General features: G+C 31.7%; 1 protein-coding gene across 1 annotated transcript in view; it reads right to left on the bottom strand.

The window, feature by feature from the left end:
- LOC132696979 (toll-like receptor 6) overlaps positions 1–19,245 on the bottom strand; it is a 29,092-nt gene extending 9,847 nt beyond the window's left edge. The window contains exon 1 of the mRNA XM_060662195.1: positions 19,093–19,245. Within this exon, the coding sequence (XP_060518178.1) occupies positions 19,093–19,146 (54 nt within the window). The 5' untranslated portion in view covers positions 19,147–19,245. The remainder of the gene's footprint in view (positions 1–19,092) is intronic.
- Between the last annotated feature and the right edge of the window lie 448 nt (positions 19,246–19,693).

Here is a 19,693-nt window from a genome sequence, read left to right as displayed (position 1 = left end):
GATTGCGATTGCCCCATAACCCGCATTTTAATATGCTTCTTCTAACCTATTGTAGGCATATTTGTTTCAATTATTTGCTATTTTGTGCTTGTTGTTGATGGTTTTATAATTTTCCGGTATTGTAGAAAAAATCTTCAAATAATTAGTTTGCTAAAATGCAACAATAGTTTCTGGTATGTTAAGATTTTTTATTTTGAATAAGTGAATTAAATTTGCCTTGGTTTCTTTTTTTTTTGTAATGGCAAACCGAGACAATAAACTAAATTTAAATTGAAGCCCACTTTTCCATTTCCATTCATTTCACATTTTTGACAAGTTCCTCATATTTTTTGTTAGATTAATGATTACGATTTATTTCGTAATAACAACGTTTGTGGAATCGCGATTTAAAAAGATATTTCAACCCAGAGAGTTAATCACGTTAACCAAAGTAAAATTGGTTTTCAAATCAAGCTCTTCACTAACAGATCTTGAATACAAATGTAAAGATACACATTAAAAAAGAGCGACTATTGTTTGTTACATAATGACATGGCATAAGTGCCTAATATGCCACACCACGGATTAAAAGCGCTTTACCTGACTTCCGTTCGGCGATTTCCGGATTAAAGGATAACTATCTATGCGTAGACGCAATAGGAATCCCGTAGAATGAATGTCTTTTAATATGGGTAAAGGTTTGCGAGACATTAATAATGCATGGCAACTAACAGTATTTAGGCAATCTGGCCGTAGTTCTAATCAGTCTATTGCACTTTTTAATAGGTTTACTGAAGATAAAGTTTAATAAGTGTGTGGAATATATTCAGTTTTGCGGATATACAAATCTTGAGCGGATGTCCTATGATATTTGCAAGGACCTTACTTCAAATATAAAAACCTAACACTAAACGGAACCACAGTAATGACTAGCATTGCCAATGTGGTGCTATGGGTCTGTGCTGACGGATATTTTTTTTAAATGTCCTCTCGTTATACAGGGTGTGAGCGTGAGGCAGTGAAAAATTCCTAGTTTTTTGCATTAGGTCAACAACGCCGGACATCTGTGACATTTTTTGATATATTGCGTTGCTATGAAAATAAGGCCGTTCTATGAAATTGCCTTTATATTTTAACATTACAACTAAATAATTAGAGACACACTCTAAACTGCGAAAATGGCGTGCGGAAGGGAGTTTATGAAATGGGGCAGTTATTTTCGTTCGTTATTTTCGTTTTCATTCATCATCATAACTTACTACAACCTTTAAGTTAAAAATTGATATTTTTCGCATCTTTACATTAACATACTGTATAACTAGAACTAGAATAGAAAAATAGAACATCTTCAAAGAAATGTATATTATAGACAACCAAAATTATATATATTATACCATTCAATTTGAACCTAATTTTAGGACCAAAATATAGTGCTTTGAAAAATATATTAAAATTGTAAAATGGAAAAACTTGGCGAGGTTACATCAACGGTAATGAAACAAACAAAGTAACATTTTCGCACACATATTTAAAATTAACAGAGATAATATGAAATTAGCATAATTTTACAATAAAGCCTATTTTTACACCCGCGCGCAATCCTGTAACTTCGGAAATTATCAAAAATATTAAGAATGGGCTATAATATGATATCTATTGGCACTGAGTCTTTGATTGATTGCTTAATTGTGTAATTTAAGTTTTGCTTTACGATCTCTATTTGGCTATATTGATATCCCATTTGCCTACCCTAACTAGATAGCAACTTCATTTCTTTATTTTTAACGCATTCTTATATTCTAAAAACTTAAAATTTTTTAAAAATGAACGAGATTTTGGTTCGGCTTGCCACTAGGTTGCTGTATAATGAGCTTAGTTTTAAGCGTTTCAGTGCGAGGCGATAAAAAGCTACTTCATTCCTGATCTTGGAGTTAAACTAGAATATTATTTATTACTGTTATTATTTGGAAAAGAATCAGTCGCATGACAGATTTATATAGTATAAGCACTGCACTTAGTACTTTCTTCTCGAGATTTAATATTAGAAAATACGAACAAAATTGGGTGACCTCCACGAATGACATTGGCTTATTTACCTCCTTACTGCGTAAAAAAATAAAAGTTGTACTCTACCTACGCAAAAATAAAAAAAATATAAATTGCTTAAATTAACAATATATACAAGTATGCAATACACAGTTAAAAAATCTATGCAATGCAATCATCAAAACAAATGTTCAAAACTACAACTACAACTAAAAAAAACTAACCAAAACATTATTCTCAATATAAAATATCGATTGACTAAAATTATAAAAATAAAATTTCTGCTTTGAATCTGGTTCCAAAATAATATAATTTTTAGGTGCTAACGTATCGTAGATGCATGAACTAACTTACTAATATAGTCTTAGATTTAGGCAAATTATCCAATATACTTGATTAACAAGTACCAATTTTGACAAATAGTACCTACATATTGTAACAGATAAAATAAAATAAACTTGAAATACTTTAATAAAGCCGATTAGCTTGGCTTGTTCGTAAAATAATACCCTTTCTGAAATTCGATACTGGAGTGTTAACAGCTGCGCGCTAAACGATTGTTACGGAATATATTTCCTGTTTCCGCTAAACTATTAAAATGTCCAAAAAGTTTATATCAAATTCAATTAAAAAATTTTTTTAGTATTTATTCAAAAACAGTTCATAGTCATAGACATGTAAAATATTTGAACTTACACAAAACAACAAAACAATTCCTTGATACCTAGTAAATAGAGTTCTAACTAGTCACAAGTCACGTTTAACACTGATCTTTCGGGAAATCTAAAACTCCTAGGTAGAAATACCTACCTTTTATCAACAATTCTAAGCTGTTTAATATTGCCAAGCTATTATGACGTTCTCCTAAATCGCAAGGTGGAATAAAATGACAACCAATGGGCAGGTTTACCTGACATTCTTTCTTTACAATGTATCCAAAGAACTCAATGCAACTAGGGTAGCGTGGGAAACGTAGGTTAGCCTATTGAGTTAGTATTGTGTAACGACCAAAACAATATTTAAATGAACTTCAAAAAATTCTCAGCTTCCCTAATTATTATTGAAACTTAAAATTTTGCAAAATTGACTAACCAAAATTAAAACTGAATAGATGCTGCAATTTCACAGGATTTGTCAAAATAATTTTTACATAATTTGATGGTTCAGAGTTCGTATGTCAATTTTATAAAATTTCTATCCAAGAAACTGTGTTGTAAAGAATTAATTATTTTATCCAATAACCAAAACTAATGAAATGTTTTCGTCGAGAGTTATTCAACAGAACTTGAATAATGTTGATTTTTTTGAGGCAGATATTTACGATTAAAATAATTAATATAGCTGTTTTTATTTCTCGATTTTTTTGCCCTATTTTCACGGTATTTACAGTTGACATTTATTTAAATAAATTATTTTTTGTACTTGCTCTAAATATGAAATTGTTAATTGAAATTTATTTACTCAGAAGGAATTTATTATTGTCTGGAACGTTGTGGTTGACGATTGCATTATAAAGGGAGCTAGACCGAAACCCACGCATAATTATCAAGGAAACTAAGCAGAAACTATAAATTTGTTTCGCGTGCTTCGTGTTTTGTTTCGACTACTTCGTTAGTTGCTTCGTTTCGCTTGTTCCCTGTCTGCAATTAATATATAGGATGTTTCAAACTTGAACGATGCCACATATCAAAAAGCATTTATCTAATTCTACTATGACAACATAATTCGTTCGTTAACGATAAAAGTCATTCGCTTCCCCTATTTTTGTCTATTAACCCGATTAAGTATCGATTCCGTAGCTTTTAACTATGCGATATATATCGTGAAAAATGTCGGTAAACTAATATTAATATTTACAAATCGCACCACGACAAAACCGTCTATAAAGTTCGGGTACCACAAAAAAGGGGCGAATATTAATCTACGATCATATGCGGTTTAACTTCTCGGAAAGCGTTTGAAATATAACACTATCGTAAACGAAAGATAAGTAGTAGTCTCTTCAGTCGCCGGATTACCGTCCACCGCGTTGCCATTTGTGCAAAATGCACACTGCAACAACTTAATAAGCTTTTTAATATTTAGTGTCATCTCAGTCGAATAAGTGCGACTTCAAATCAGCAGTTTTTGCGAATCTCTGTCTTTGTCCTGCGCTGTTAAGTGCGAGCGGGATAGTACTCCCTACTCCAAATTACCCATATACGGTACTCGGTATTAAAGGAGAATCTAATATGTAATAATATATATAATATTATAATATAATATTGAAATTAGGGACTTCATCCTAAATCTTAAAAAGCATGTCACCATTAAGCATTACGCAACAGTGTCTTTAGTCAGTTTACTGCACTAACAAGATTACTTTCGAAAAATCATTACTGGGCGGGGCAGGTGCGTCGCAAGTAGCGCCAATCAGCTTTTTATTTTAAAAAGAAGGCGCCTCGCTTATTCTTGTCCTAGAGGGACGCATTATTTTTCTATCGTGCTCCTGCGGACCACTATGCAACTTTCGCAAAATCGATGTTATTTTATTGTGAATACTCAATGTATACCTTCATATCTCGTCGAACTTCAAAGTTACGCCAAGCTTCAGTAAATATTAGAATTTGTACTGGTAATTGCAATTTAAAATTATATTTTTTCAAATATCTCGAGCCCCCTGTATTATAGGCGAAACTTTAAGCTCTCTCTCGACACAGTTTACGATATTGCTCATATCAAATTATCACATCTTTAAAAGTTTTTCATTTATCGCCAATAATTCACCTACAAAAGCGGAAATTTCTAGGATCTATCAGAATTTTTTGTCCAAAAACGAGGTAATCTGTATATAATTGTAATGTTCGAAATAGAGGCTATAGCCCTGGATCTCCTTAGTATCCTGGAATCCGAATTTTTCCAATGGAGTAAATGGTTTTCAAAAAACTACTTATATTCTGAAACCATGCAATACATGGTAATAGTAAATGACGTCATAGCTTCTAGATTGAGGGCGAGAAATGGTGATTTTCATTTGGATTTTTTCAAATATCTAGAACAGAGTATGTGATAGACGAAAACCGTAAATGCAAAAATTGTAGCCCTTGATACGGCCCATAACCCTGTTTGAACGGATTAGCTATTGTTTGTACGAGTTTTGATTTACGGTTAATGATTTACTCTCTAAAAGAACATTTCTCAGGGTCTTTTAGATTTTTGTCCATAACTAAAACACCTTCTATATAATCGAAAAAATGCGTGAAACAAAAGTTATAGCGCCGGGTCTCTTACTGTGTTTTTTAATATTGCACGGAATATCGCGAACACTTAAAAACCGTAAATACAAAAGTTTAAACTGTCTATATGGGCTATATTGTCATGTAAAAGAAACTGACATCTACAACACAGATTTGAAATTATTGAAAATTTTCAATAATAAGGGGACCCATTTTTCAATTTTTTTTGAATTTGCGGCGCTTCCTGTATATTTTTCAAAAATTGTCAAGAACAAAAATATATGGAGTCGTTTCTGGTTCAAGAATTTTTTCGGTCTTGTACACCGTTTTTGAAAAATGGTCTTTTTTGTAGACCCTTGCACACGCGATTTTTATTTTTTTTAAATACTTCCCGACCCCCCAGCCCCCCATTTTCAATAGGTTCCGTCACGGGGCAAAGCTGCATATATGTGCCAAATATGAAGTCGATCACTTCAAATTTCGGACACTTATCGTGTTTCATAGCAAGGTCCAAAAAACAGTAGAAAATCACGAAAAAAAGATGGATACCGGCGTCGGATCAAGGCCATTTCTTATAAGCTTATGTGCCTCGTGGAGGGTTAAAAAGGAGACATTTCAATTTTCGATTTTTGATCGATTTTCCAAAGTAACAAGATGGAGAGATTGTTCGGTATTTTGCAAAGTCGATGTTATCTAGCTTAAGTTCCTCACTTACGCGCACTTTTAAAGGAAGCCTAAAAAAATGCATAAACCTACCTAATTCGAAGAATTATATTTATTCTGTTTGTAAAACAATCCGCTCAAAACTCGAAACTCGAAAAAAACAAAAAATATTTATATTTTTAGAGGTACCTGGATGCAAAACCAAAGATTTTTTAGAATAATACAACATTGTTGTTGAAAAGAGTTCGATGGGCTGTACTCGTAAATTGACAAAACGTCAAAACCAAATCTTATATTTCTGAAATAAAAAAAAAATCTTTTAAAAATATCTGGAAAATAAAGTTTCTTTTGCTTTTAATGCTTTAGCAATAGAAACGACAGGGTCCATGTCCAAATATCTACCAAAAGTTAAATAAAAAAAAGTTAAATAAGTTTTTTTGCCATACGTACCTCTAAAACAAATTTATAAGTTTGATTTTTTAATGTGGTCATTTTTATGAGTCCGGTTTAACCCATAGGTTAGTTTTAGTTTTAGCGAGTTTGATGACGAAACACATTTCCATTTCCAGTTGACATTTGTATTTAGGTACACCCTTTTTGTTTTGTTTTTTTGCCATTTTAAAAATTCAAAGGCATGACAATAAATAAAAACTAGATTGAGGCGTGTATGATTTGTTGTGCACAATAATTATAAAATCACTCAATAATAAAAATTGTTCAATTGCTAAATAAAAAAACAAGTTTTTATTTCCGAAAAATTCCGTCATATCAACGTCATAGCACTTTTACTGCTTTGAACCAAAAATTAAGAGAAACCTGAGCAGTGATTCCTATAAAGCATAGCGCACAAAGAACTGCGTAAGTGGAGAAACTAAAAGGAAATTAATAGTTGGCTAACAAGTGTATCCAAACAGTGCATAGTTCAAACAAAACTTCAGGAACTAACCAAAATCGCCTTACATCAATATCAATAACATAAACATTGCAAATATTTTATCGTCAATCGCGACGTTATGGTTTCTTAAGCTAGAATACACAGAAATTTTTCTGCTTAATGTGTATGGCTATGACTAAAATCACGAGTAGGACCAGGAATAGGGGTGCGAAAGTTTTACAAGTACACCTCTAGATTACCGATCAAAAACGTAGTTTGATAATAAGACAATAAATTAACAATAATGATATGGATTGTTTTGTAGAACCAAATGGAAATATTATTTTTTTCCAACTGCTATTCGCTCCCACATATCACAAGTAGTTCTAATAAAGAATTGAAAAATTGAAAAGAAAAATTTAAAGAAAAAGTGCAATGCTTTTATTCAAATGTGAGGAATTTGACAAATAAAGAACATTGTAGAAATATGGCTAGAAAGAAGATTATATTTACATAAATTATATATAAATAACAATAGGTTCATATATCACGGCGCGCTTATTACTTTTCAATAAAATCTTCAAATCGCATTTTTCCTAAGACCCTCCCCCCCCCCCGTGTTCCCCACCTATGAAGATAATTCAATAATAGGTTTCAATTCACTCAACAGAGCATAAAAGTTTTGCAAATGTACAAAATTTTATTTAATATAATTTCAGCATTTCAGCAGATGCCAGTTGATAAAAACTTTTATTTCTACTTTAAGGCAAAGAATAAGTGGTTAAAATAAAGACGTTTAAATTTAAGGCACCTATTATCTTATAAAATGTCTCAGTTGTCTCACATATAACCTAAAATACAAGTTAATTCTAACTATTTTCAATTTTCGGAATTCATCTTCAGAAACATGTCAAATAGTATATTGATATTGGATTGTTTACCGCACGTCCGTCTAAGAAGCCGTTAAGCACATACAAAAATCCATAACATAGCGAGTATTCACCCTAGTATAACGAAATATTTCATATGAATATATCCATAATAAAAAAAAGGGTTAGGTTGCACATGTATCAAAATAATAAACATTTCACAGAGCCAGACGACACATATGCGCAGCAATAGGCAGCATTGCATGTTATTGGACTAACAATTTCTGAGATTAACCCGACTCCTTTCAGGTGAAAAATAAACGATGTTGTAAATCATATCTTGTTTGTGTAAACGGCGCGTTTAATTGCGTGTCAGACACTGCCGCATTTCTCCAAATCACAACGAGAGAATAAAAAAGTTTTCGGGTTCATATGGGCTCCTAATATTGAGAGGAACAAGAATATAGTAATTAAAATTTATTTAACCAAAGCAGTTTAAAAGAGTATATTATGCAATAAGTTGTTTTAACCGACACTTTACCTGCGCTAATACCCAAAAAAAGATACGTTAGCTGCACAGGAGAAATTCGTCTATCTGAAATTTGTATTGTATTGTGTATTTGTATATATAGTCTCAGTACTAAAATGGTAGATTATGTGTACTCCATAAATGATTCTCCCTTAAAATGCTTATCCTATTTCAACAACCTAGAATTCTATTAAGGTTGTGAATTATGCGCGTTTACTATGAATTTCAAACCGAGATGAACCATAGTCTTTAGAAGCATCAAGAACATCGTGGTAATAGTAGGTTTTACTTTGATGGGGTTAATGTTTACTTGTCTATTTACCTTAATACCATATATATTAATGTTTTTTTCAATTGGCGCGCAATTTATAGACATATTATACATTCGAATTATAATTTGCTATCATTTAGATGGCGACACAACACATTTTTTGTTTCGGTCACCGATTTTTTGTTTCATCAAATGACCTTTGTATTGAATGTTTCCAAAAATTAATGTTTTGTGGAATAAATATCTTGGGCACCAAATTGACCCATTTGTACCCACAAATTGAATATACGCAGCCTGATAGGTGTGTAGATGGATGATATTGCTTAAATTAGAAATTTGTGACTGTAAGTTGAGGTAATAAAGCTTTTACAGTATTTACAAAGAATAAGATGAAAACCATGCACGCATGAGATTGAATTTAATTTAATGTAGGGTGCTGATTATATCACAAATTTAGGCAAGAAATTAGAGACCATTCGTTTAATCACATGACGTCACATAATTTAACTAAGGTATCTTCTTTCTCATTGACAACCAGTCACGCACCCTTCTATTGTCTTACTTGTAATCTATGAACTGCGAAACCTGATGAAAGATTTCTTTACGCTAAACCACCAATTCAATTAGCTATATAAATTTAGGTGTGGTTGGAATCTTAAAATTTCAGCTCCGACAGGGGAACGTTATTACCTCAATTTCCTTGGAAAATTAGGGACAAAGCTGTAAAGAGAGTTAACGGTAAACGTAATAGGGAATAAAAAGAGGTTAGAGGGTAAACTGAAAGCATTTTTAGTATCTACCTATCAATTGATTGATTTATTTAATGGGTGTTAACAACGGTACTATGTTGCAAAAGATAATATAGTTTCACATAACACAAAATAATAGATCTCATCCAACAGGCCTTCTTTAGTGTAGCAACACAACCTCATTGGTAATCGTCTCTAATGGTATAAGTCAAAAATTCAGAAGTGTTTGATTGTATGATTGTGAAAAGAATCTTGATACTGAATATATACTGAGATGAAACCGATAAAATATTTAAAAACATTTCTCCCACGTGATCTCTGCAATTAAATAATATAGCAAACAGGTCAGTGAATAATGGTTCGTAGATGAAATAAAAACTCTTTTATCCAGCCAAAACAGTATTCTGAAAATGAAATATGAACCCGATCTGACCATGGCAACCCCGATTTTTTGTCATTTTTGTTTCAATTTTTCAACTTCGCTATGAAATTATTTTTTTTTAAATTCAAAACCCACTTTTTTAAATAAACCAAAAAAAATATATTGAACAATAAGACGCAGACTATGAATGCTCATAAACGTTTATTCCTGACAATTTTTCTAAAATGTACAGGGTGTGCCGGTATTTCCAAAAAACTATAAATTAAGGCACCCTTGCAAAGAAAATTGACTTTAAGTTAAATACTATTAACCAGTAGACGGTTTCTTCTACATGGCAGTTTTGCCCGAAATTTGCAGCTATTGACTTCAAATTTGGCAGTGTGATAAAAGTCCACCAAAGCATGCAAGTTATAAAAGTGGGTTGCAATCGGACATCGGAAAATATTTTTTAATAATTTTCGAAAAAAAATTTGCCGTAGAAAAAAAATCATTTCTCGAAAACTGTTTACCCGATCGGCAAAATTCTTAAATCAAAAAACGCGGAAAATTCAGGGCTATAACCTTAATTTCAGGCATTTTTTCGAGTATATACATTGTGTTTCAATTATACACAAAAATCTAAAAGACCCTGAAAATTGTTCTTTTCGGGATTAACTTATTAGCCTATTAACCTATTAACCCTAAATGAAAAGCTACAATTTATGTATTTTCGGTTTTCGTCTATCCCACATGCTGCCAAGGCTTACAATGCCTTGCATTGTATCAGAAAAATATTTCCTCGAAAACCATTTACTCTATTGGAAAAATTCGTGGACCATAAAACGTGGGCTTTAACTTCTATTTAAGTAATTTTTTGGATTATGTACAGGGTGTGTCGGTTATGGGCAAAAAGTCAAAAAGTCTCTGAAAATTGCCGTTGTCATGAGTAAAATATTAGTCATAAATGAAAAACTGTAAAAGATATTATGAAATGTATGAAGAGCCACAATTTTCGTATTTACAACTTTCGTCTACTATACAGAGTGCATGAGATATTTTTGGAAAAACATAATTGGAAATCACTATATCTCTATTTTCTGCAGATATTGCGCGCTCTGAAGGGGAGGAGAAATTTACAATTAAAAAACCAGTTATATTGAAAGCATACCCTATTAGCCATAATTAAAAATACCGTTATCCATCGAAAATTTTTCTGTATAATTGATCATGATTTTTTCCAAAATTTCAATTTTATTTAATTTTAATTAATTTCTTGTGAATAAACAATTACTGAAGGCAAACGGTAAAACCTACAATCATGGTTGGATAGAGGAAAGACCAAAGTATACATGGTACCAATTTCAGTCCTACCAGTCTATAAATAAAGCAGATATGAAGTTGTAGAAAATTACTATCAAATTTTCAGGTATTTTTTCAGCAGTTTTTTATTATAATAATTATTTATTTGTATATCCTTTGAAAAAATCTGTTGCAATTTGTTGTTCTTTTTCTGCATGACAATCGATGTGATCTGTGATAGTGTCCTTTTTTTTAAACCATTAATTTCTGCAAAAAAAATACAGGTTACATTCAATTTAAAGACGTCAGCTTTGTTAGCACTATCGCCAGCCACTTCGTAGGATACTTTGCCGAATTTCATTCCGTTGTTTCAGACTCAATATCAAATTTGCTCAAAGTTGTAATGAGGGTTCGTGTTTTTAGTTGGGTAAGTGGATGGACCGGTTTGTGTTTTCGAAAGGGGTCCACGCTTAATATATGCGCCTCTTTTGCCTTCCGTATCAGTTTTAAATATGGGATCAAGGCAGCAGCATTGAGAATTTAGTAGACACGTGACGTGACCTAAAATAGGGGACGGTTTGGCACGTTCGAAAAGGGGTGGCTGTTCGAAGATGTCCTGTTTGCTCACTCTCTTGCCGATAACGTGCTGCGGTGATTTATGTTGGGTTTTAAGTCAGTATGCTGCGCAATAATGGATGACAGCACGCGCGTGTAAATATGTGAAAATCCTGAAATATATATAATGGGATGGTGCTGGGGTACTTTCAAATTCACTCCATATTTCGTTAATACATGTAGGTATTAATTGAGAACTTGAAGACATATGTAGACTCACTTTGGTCGTTTTCCAAAACTTGTTCAAAGTAATCGTCTTGTACAATCAGGACTCGGCTTTTATATAGAAGCGTTCAGATTAGCGGCAAATTATAACTATGTGTAAAACGCATTAGGTGATGGAAAAAGTTAATTAATTAGTCAAGCAAACGAGTTAATGAATTCCCCATTACGATGTCATTCGACGAACTACTTGACCTAATCACGGTATTATTCTATTAAAATCGCACTTTATAAATTTGGGTTCTAAGATATTTAAGGGACAGGTCCGTTATGAAAGTTTTTATTTTTCACTAAAGATGGAAGAAAAATATTTACTTAAAATGAACACGCTAAACTAGTTGCAAATAACTACGTGTAGTTTTGGTCTAGAATTTTTTCCTCATTGGATATTAATTAAATGTGATGAGAGAGCGCTGGTCATTTGATATATCTGGGAAATAGGTGCCCACTTAACCTGTCAATAGAAATAATTTTAAACCAAACGAACTCCAATCGCTGTACCAGGAAAATATTGAGTTACCTTCGCTTTTAAGGTGTGATCAGACAAATAAGTCAATATTATAGTAAGCTCGTTTTACAAGGAACATTATGGGCTGGTAACTATCAAATAATGTCTTTTGTTATTTTGATAATAATGTCGACAAATTTTTCATAGATTTTCAAAACGACTGTATCAGATTTACCACATTTTTTTGCAATGCATTTTTTGTTTTTTTCTTTCATTTGACCCCCGATTTGTTACATCTCCTTTGAAAGTGCCTCGCATGTGATTTTTTTTTTGTATAACTTGGGGCGTATTCCTTATTTCTCTGTTTGCCTTTTTTCATCATACCTTCTAAAAAAATCATTTTATCTTAGCACTTTTTTTCTTTACAATAATATACCCTAAGAGTTTATTATATTCTCATTAAACTACTTTTTTCAGTTTTGGTGTGCCAAATAATCATTTTTGGCATAAGTGAAGTAATAAATAAACCAATAATATTCTGAAATGGGCAAAAGTATAATAAATGTAACATAAATATATATGAATGGAGTTTTTAATTTTAAACATTTAGCATTTGACCGTGGATTGGCTTATATAAATATCGACGATCTTGCTGATACAAAACTAATTAACCGATAAAAAATGGATCCTGTGCCCAATTAATTATTCGTGATTAAAGTAGTAGATAACCTTCACATTTTGTATTTAAATATTTTCTGTGAAGGGTACGAGCAGATAAAGTGATTTAATGAAATGAACGGCGTATAAAAAAAAATCAAAAGGGTCCGCATGTGCGCAAAGCAGATGTTCACTCCAGACCCCCGTTCCAGTCGCCCCGGTTTTTTGTGTTCTATACCAATCGATGTTTAGGATAAAGTTGAATAGAGAACAGGTAAAAATTAATAATGACTTACATATCGGTCTTATAAGCGAAAAAATTCCGATACCAAGTATTCCTTTTAAATTGTACACTTTTAATTTAAATCAAAATCCTAGCTTTAAAAAAACATACGTTCACTCAAGATGACTTTTTGCAGGTCTCATTTTTCAAATTTGATTTTTCTTTAAATAATGGGATATGGTAATAGTTTTGCAAAAATTTTCAGCGGGGTTGATCCTCGTTTAATTTGGTATTTTAGAGTAGAAAACAGAAGAGCATTATTTTAAATCATAAAATTTAAACAAAAATCTCTCGAAAAAAAGTTCAAGTAGAGGTTTTAATATGTATCGCCTAATAATAATATAAAGAATATTAAAAATATAGATATGCCACCCAATCTCTCTCAAACGTTGTGTTACGATTACACTATGAAGGTTACGAGGCAAATAAATAGATACCATTTTTAGGGAAACCAGCGTTATTTAAATTACATGATCCAGGTCGTTACTGACTGAATTTAATTGAGCGTGAAGTCACATTGTCAGAAATAACATCAGTTCCGTACTGGCGCCAGCACATTTGGGTAACATGAGGAGTAAATTTGAACATAATAAATTCCGCTGGTGACAGTTCGCGAAAATGTATCAGTAAAAAATAACACATGGCATTTAAGAAGTTATGTTCATTAAAAAATTGCGTAAATTGAAATAGTCTCCAAAGATGTTTAAATATTTTTAAAAACCTACAAAAATTATTATCCAAATATCGCGGATACCTGTTTTCTTTATTTTTATAAATTTGCCTTGAGTTGAGTTTGAATTTTAAAAAAATCAACAAAAAACGTACTTAGTTTTAAGGATTTTTAATGGCAACCGCAATGGATATTTATTTTGTTGATATTGCCGTTTTCTAGAAATAAAAATAAGCTTGAGTGTAACTACACGAAGTTCAATATGTATACTAACCTTCCTATTTATACAGGTAATTATTTATTTATCATGTTATATTACCTTAATTACACAGGTTTGAAATTCAAGAAAATTTAAATGCGATATTCAACATTTTTTTATAAATTGCATTTTACGTCCCACTTAAACACCAATTCTTTCAAATGAGCGCATTTTATTTTTTCATTTTAGATTTTCTTTCACGTTTACCTGTTAAAAAAAGGTTGTGGAACTATGCCGAAATCAAAAAGCTCGCTTGAACTTTGATCATTTGTCTTTACTATTGTTTTCTATTATGTAAACGTAGTAACTTTCATCAAAATTGTATGTACATTTTTAGTTTTTTGATACATTTTTTCTCATATACAGTATACACTCCTATTTCCATACAAGTCAACCATAGTATTTTTATTTATAAATAAAGTCACAAAAAAGGTCCCTTTTGTAACCCAAACCAAAGGGCGAAATTTTAAAAGAGGTGCCAAAAATTACCTAATACCTATATGGATTTTTGAAATTTGGTCAACTTAGTCGAGAGAAAACATGAATTTTTTGTGCATTGTGACATTAATTAAAATAGCATTATTTTTAATTGTCATTAGTCGATAAACTGGACTGGATCATTGTTATTTAAATTACTACTCACATTTCGTATCTTTTATTTCTTTTAGATAGTTTTGTATGTACATACTGTACGAAAATGAAATTTATGGCATTTTAATTGTGATTAAAGTTTCATAATCGCCAGAAAACAGAAAAAGCCAGAAAAAATGTTTAAACTAATATTATATTTAATCAGTAATTTAAAGCAAAATGTAAAAACCCTGGCGGGGAATACCTTATGCATTTTTACAGCACTCGACAATTTTCTACAATTAACACGTTGATGCACATGCATGCACACGATTTCGATATAAAAAGGGCCCTTCGTGGGTAACAAAATCCCGAGCGCGTTAAAATCACACCGAATTAACAGGAAATTCATTTAGGTGTGAATGAATTTTTAATGAGGCATCCCTCTCCATTAACTCATTTTAGTTTTAAAACCTATTTATTAAAAATCTGCCTTTTTGTTTATTGTATAGCACCTTAAAATCTCAACACATATTAATTATCATAAAATGTTGGAGTATATCGTCTCTCAGGTGAATTTTGTATTTTTTTTGACACAGTGTATTTACGTTTTAAATAAAAATTGTTATAAATATTCGCCAATATCTTTCACCTATAAAAGGTAAGACTTGATTTTACCTACTCTTTTTGAGATCAGGATTTAAAAAATGTGTAACCATATTTAAGCAAGAAATTAAATATACAGAACATACCTTTGTTAGGTAAAAGGTGTTGGAAAATAAGAATATTGTGACTAATATATACATCCATTACTACAAAAGTTTAATAAAAAACTGAAAGCAAATTAAACTTGTGGCACTACATATTCAAAATCACGTACGGAATTTGGAGTTTCGTTTTTTCCAAGTTTTTTAGCCACACTGTCTAAAATCAAATCCCGTATCATTTCTAGGTTGTTATTGAATTGGCTCACCAAAATCGGTGAAATGAAGTAACCTGAGAAAGTCAGCTAATATTTCAACTCGCGCAAACAATTTATCGATATTTTACGTCAGAAACCTATACTTCTCCTTTCGAAGTATTATGGTTTGATAAATTTAAGTGAAAAAAAATTTGCTGATTTTATTGCCTAAGTGTTTTTTTTTCTTGTTGAAATAGATTAATTCCTAAGAGCAAATATCGCCTCTTGGTCAACCATTTTGCAAAAGGTAAAACAGCCGAAATTAATTTTATCCTCGATTTTAACAATGTTTAAAGATTTTATTTATTCTTTTTCGTGTACAGCAAGATTTTTGTAAGCTCGAATACTTTAGATCAGTGACTTCGCTTTTTAAAATATAGGCAAGTTTTGATCAGGCAAAATTGTAAATTAAAGTAACTAAAACTATGTTTGTTCAATTTTAATTACATAACCCCTGTCTTCAGCTTTTTAATTCGCGTGAGATATGGGATTAGGCTATAAGCACAATTCTATTCTTGTTATTCTGATTTCTCATATAATTCTGGAAGTTGAAAAAGCTTTAAGGAAACAACCGAAAAACTTTTTTTAACTACGTCTTAATCACATAACCTTTTCGAAGTAATAAATTAGAAAATATCCAAAGATGCTCAGTGCTGTTAGTATGTCCTTTTCCTACTATTGATTAAAGATGAAGTAATTTCACAAAATCCTACGGCGCATTTCATGCAGCAACTTTGAAATTTTCATCTTAAATATTTTTTTTATTAAAATCAATACTTTCTTAACACTCAATACGAGCAACCGTCGAATGAACATTTCAAATATCAACGAATACCTTATAAAACTTATTAATACTATTTTCATAAATCTGATTTAGCATGGAATCGTTGACCCTTTGTAAATTTAGAAATTCAAACAGGTGAAAAGTAACCGGAAGAAAATTACCTCGGACTGGAAAATATTCTATAGAATTCTCCGAGATGTCAAGGAATATGTAGCTTTCCTCTATGACTCCATGGATACGGAACAAGTTCTCAGTCCCACATTTCCTTTAATTATTTATTCTTACGCATAGCTGACGGCGATTCACATGTTCAAATAAAATTTCTTTCTATGCACCTTTTTCAACGACATTCTTATGTAGGTGCAATTTAGGGTGCTTCATTTTTAGGCGATATTTTTTTTTCTCTGTGCTACCTGAAAATCTGATACTTTATAGAAAATAAAAAATTATGATGCCGGGTAAAAGGCTTTAAGTGCAATAGCACCTTAGCTCATTTCAAAATTAATTTTCCCATTTAAATAACACAGAAAAAAATCTTTTTCCGGTTTTTACTTGATTTTTCGACGTGAAGAAATTTTTTTTGGGAAAAACGCGTATATAGCTTTTGTAGAGCATAAAATTTGCTACAAAAAGTTCCTATGCCTACATTCTCCTCGACCAACAGCTTTTAAGTTATACAGCTGTGAAAATAAATGTTCATTATAATTGATATCAAATCTTGTCTAAATTAGAATTTATTATTTTTAAATTAAATAGCAATTAATTATAAACAAACTAACTCTTTATTTGAGTTACTATATGATTCAAGTTTCTAATTAAAATTAAAACTCAATTATTAAAAAAATATTAATTATAATTATATAATAATTAATTATAGTCATTAAAAACTATTCATGTTTGTAATCCGCGTAAGTGACCGCTCAAAAATTTAGTGAACGAATATAAATTTTAATTAGTAAATAATGATATGTAGAAATGTAATTTTTTATATTATTTTGGAGTTTCTGTTGAGTCAACTCGCCTAAAAATGAAACACCCTAAGGTGCATATGTATATATTTTTTTGAAATATAAAGTGGAGAACATCTTGTGACACCGGTCCAGCGTGGCTGCAATTTATTCCAGCTTTATTTGCCATGTATTTTTTGTTATGTTAGTATAGCGAAATTGCAGGACCTATGTCCTCTGTAGAACATTTAGTAAACCCAATAAAATCAAGGATTTGCAGTTAAGGGGGGTTTGAAATTAATAAATATAACATCATTTATAAAGGCAAATGTTCAAAAATAAACTAAAAGAAAATTATGAGTTTGTAGTGTAAAAATGGCGGTGCTCGGTAATTGCTCAAAAAAATTATTGAAATGAACTAAATTTTGGCTAATATATTCAGTATATTCCAATTTATTAGAAAAATATAGAGTGAGAACAGTCATTTATTCTTGAGCAAAAATATTGTTTATTTCACTTAGATCTAGTAATCTAGATCATGTAAACAAACTAACTTATAATAATTCGGCGTATGGTTTAATCTTAGATTAGTTTTTTGCGCACCGACTACCCAGCATAAACTCCCTTGTTTTTAAAAATTTTCTAATTTGCTGTAAAAATATTAGTTAGCCGCTATATTAAAATAAATGCATAAGAACATTTTCCCCTGGGTTCATTTTTAAAATTATTTGGAATATAAAACCATAACTTCATGAAATTTATTTCTTATACATAAAATCAAAGAAACATTTCTTCAAAATGGGAAAAACTTCAATGTCGTAACCGCGGCTAATTTGGTTTCAATGTACTGAATGTTTGCATCACCATTACAGGATATATCGGTAATGTCCAGTATTAAAACTGCTGTCTCGATATAAGTGGAGCCCAGTAGTTTGTGCGCTCTCTTGTTATATATAGTAATTTCTACGATAGTAATCTCAAACGTAGAATATTCATTCTATAACATTCTTTCAATCAATCACAAGCCAAATTTCTAACACATTTTGTCAACATTGCAAATAGTGCAGTTTACTTATTGTCATAGTGACATTGAACACTGGAAATGGGTAAAGAAATTTTGTGGACTATTTTTCGCTAGGTTAATAACAGCAAAAGCAAAATCATATTTGGGCTCATAGTATTTTCTATCGCACTTGTGTTTAGCAAGTATATTTTAAACTGTATAATCCTTTTTATTGCAGAGGATACAAATTTCAATTACAATTTCATTTCAACGACGAACTGGTGTTTAATGAATAGTTGGCTAAGCTTTTCGAACGTTGTATAAGTTGGGATAACATCTTATTCAAAAGCTATTAATTACCAAAACGGTATACAGTTGCGGTAGCTATTAGCTGCCGTTTGTAAAAACGGGTGATTATTAATATTTGACAAATATTGAAAAATAAATACCCCAAATCTACGCGACAAAAAAATGGAAATGAATAGTTAATCTTCCAAAATCACACAAAATATTGTAAAATTGCAATTGTTTTCAATTGTCACCCTAAGAAATGCTAAATTTTACAAACGAGATTAACACCTGTTTTTCACAAATGATAGCTAATTTTTCCAGAACCTGTCCATCATTTTTAGAATGAATAGGTCAGATAAGCTGAGAAAATAATTTTGTCTATAATATTTCTCTTTCTGGTTTGAGTGTCCGTCAGTTTATTTATTCTTCATCCTATAGCGGCCATGGATGGCATAATCGAAATTTTTTACAAATAGAAAAAAAATAAAAATCGGTCAAACGAGAAGAACAGTCCACGGTTCGCTTACCCTCGGATATTTCGTTTCGGCGGCAACTTTCAACAGTCGCGGGGGAATCCTCATGTTCCGCAATAAATCCTCTCGGAAAAGCACGTGAAATCGGCACTGGAACGCTTAAAATTAACCACACTCTTATATTTCATAACAAATACTGCCGGCGGTCCTTTGGTGCCAGCGATAGAGGCCCTCTTTTCGGAAGCCCGCTCGATGAAAACGGAATGCGCCGAGCGTTTTTGCGCAACCCCATGTTTACCGCGCGGTAATCGTTGAACACGCGTCCGTCGCCGGTCGGCGATCTGGGGGAGGTTTATTTAGGGAGACGCGGAATTGTGTGACCTGTGGGGGAAGGAATTGCTCGTTTCTTTCGCGAAACTTCTCGTTTTTGCAACAAACGCAGTATTAGCGGATTTTACATTGCAATGAAACCTCTAGCGAAAAACTATTTCGGCAGTAAAATTTGGATTTTCGGCGTTTTTTTAATAAGAGTTTCATGTTTACGTGGCATGGTTTATATTGATATTGTTTAAAGAAATAGTTCGTTTGGAGTCGTTCGCGATTTAGCACCTGTCTGGATTCATCAGGTTTCTTATCTTAATTTGTCAAAGAAACT

Source organism: Cylas formicarius, unplaced genomic scaffold, assembly GCF_029955315.1.
Source record: "Cylas formicarius isolate icCylForm1 unplaced genomic scaffold, icCylForm1.1 PGA_scaffold_1__22_contigs__length_36826433, whole genome shotgun sequence".
NCBI classification, from domain to species: domain Eukaryota; kingdom Metazoa; phylum Arthropoda; class Insecta; order Coleoptera; family Brentidae; genus Cylas; species Cylas formicarius.
Note: the sequence above shows the minus strand (reverse complement) of the source record. Positions and strands in the feature narration are given on the sequence as shown.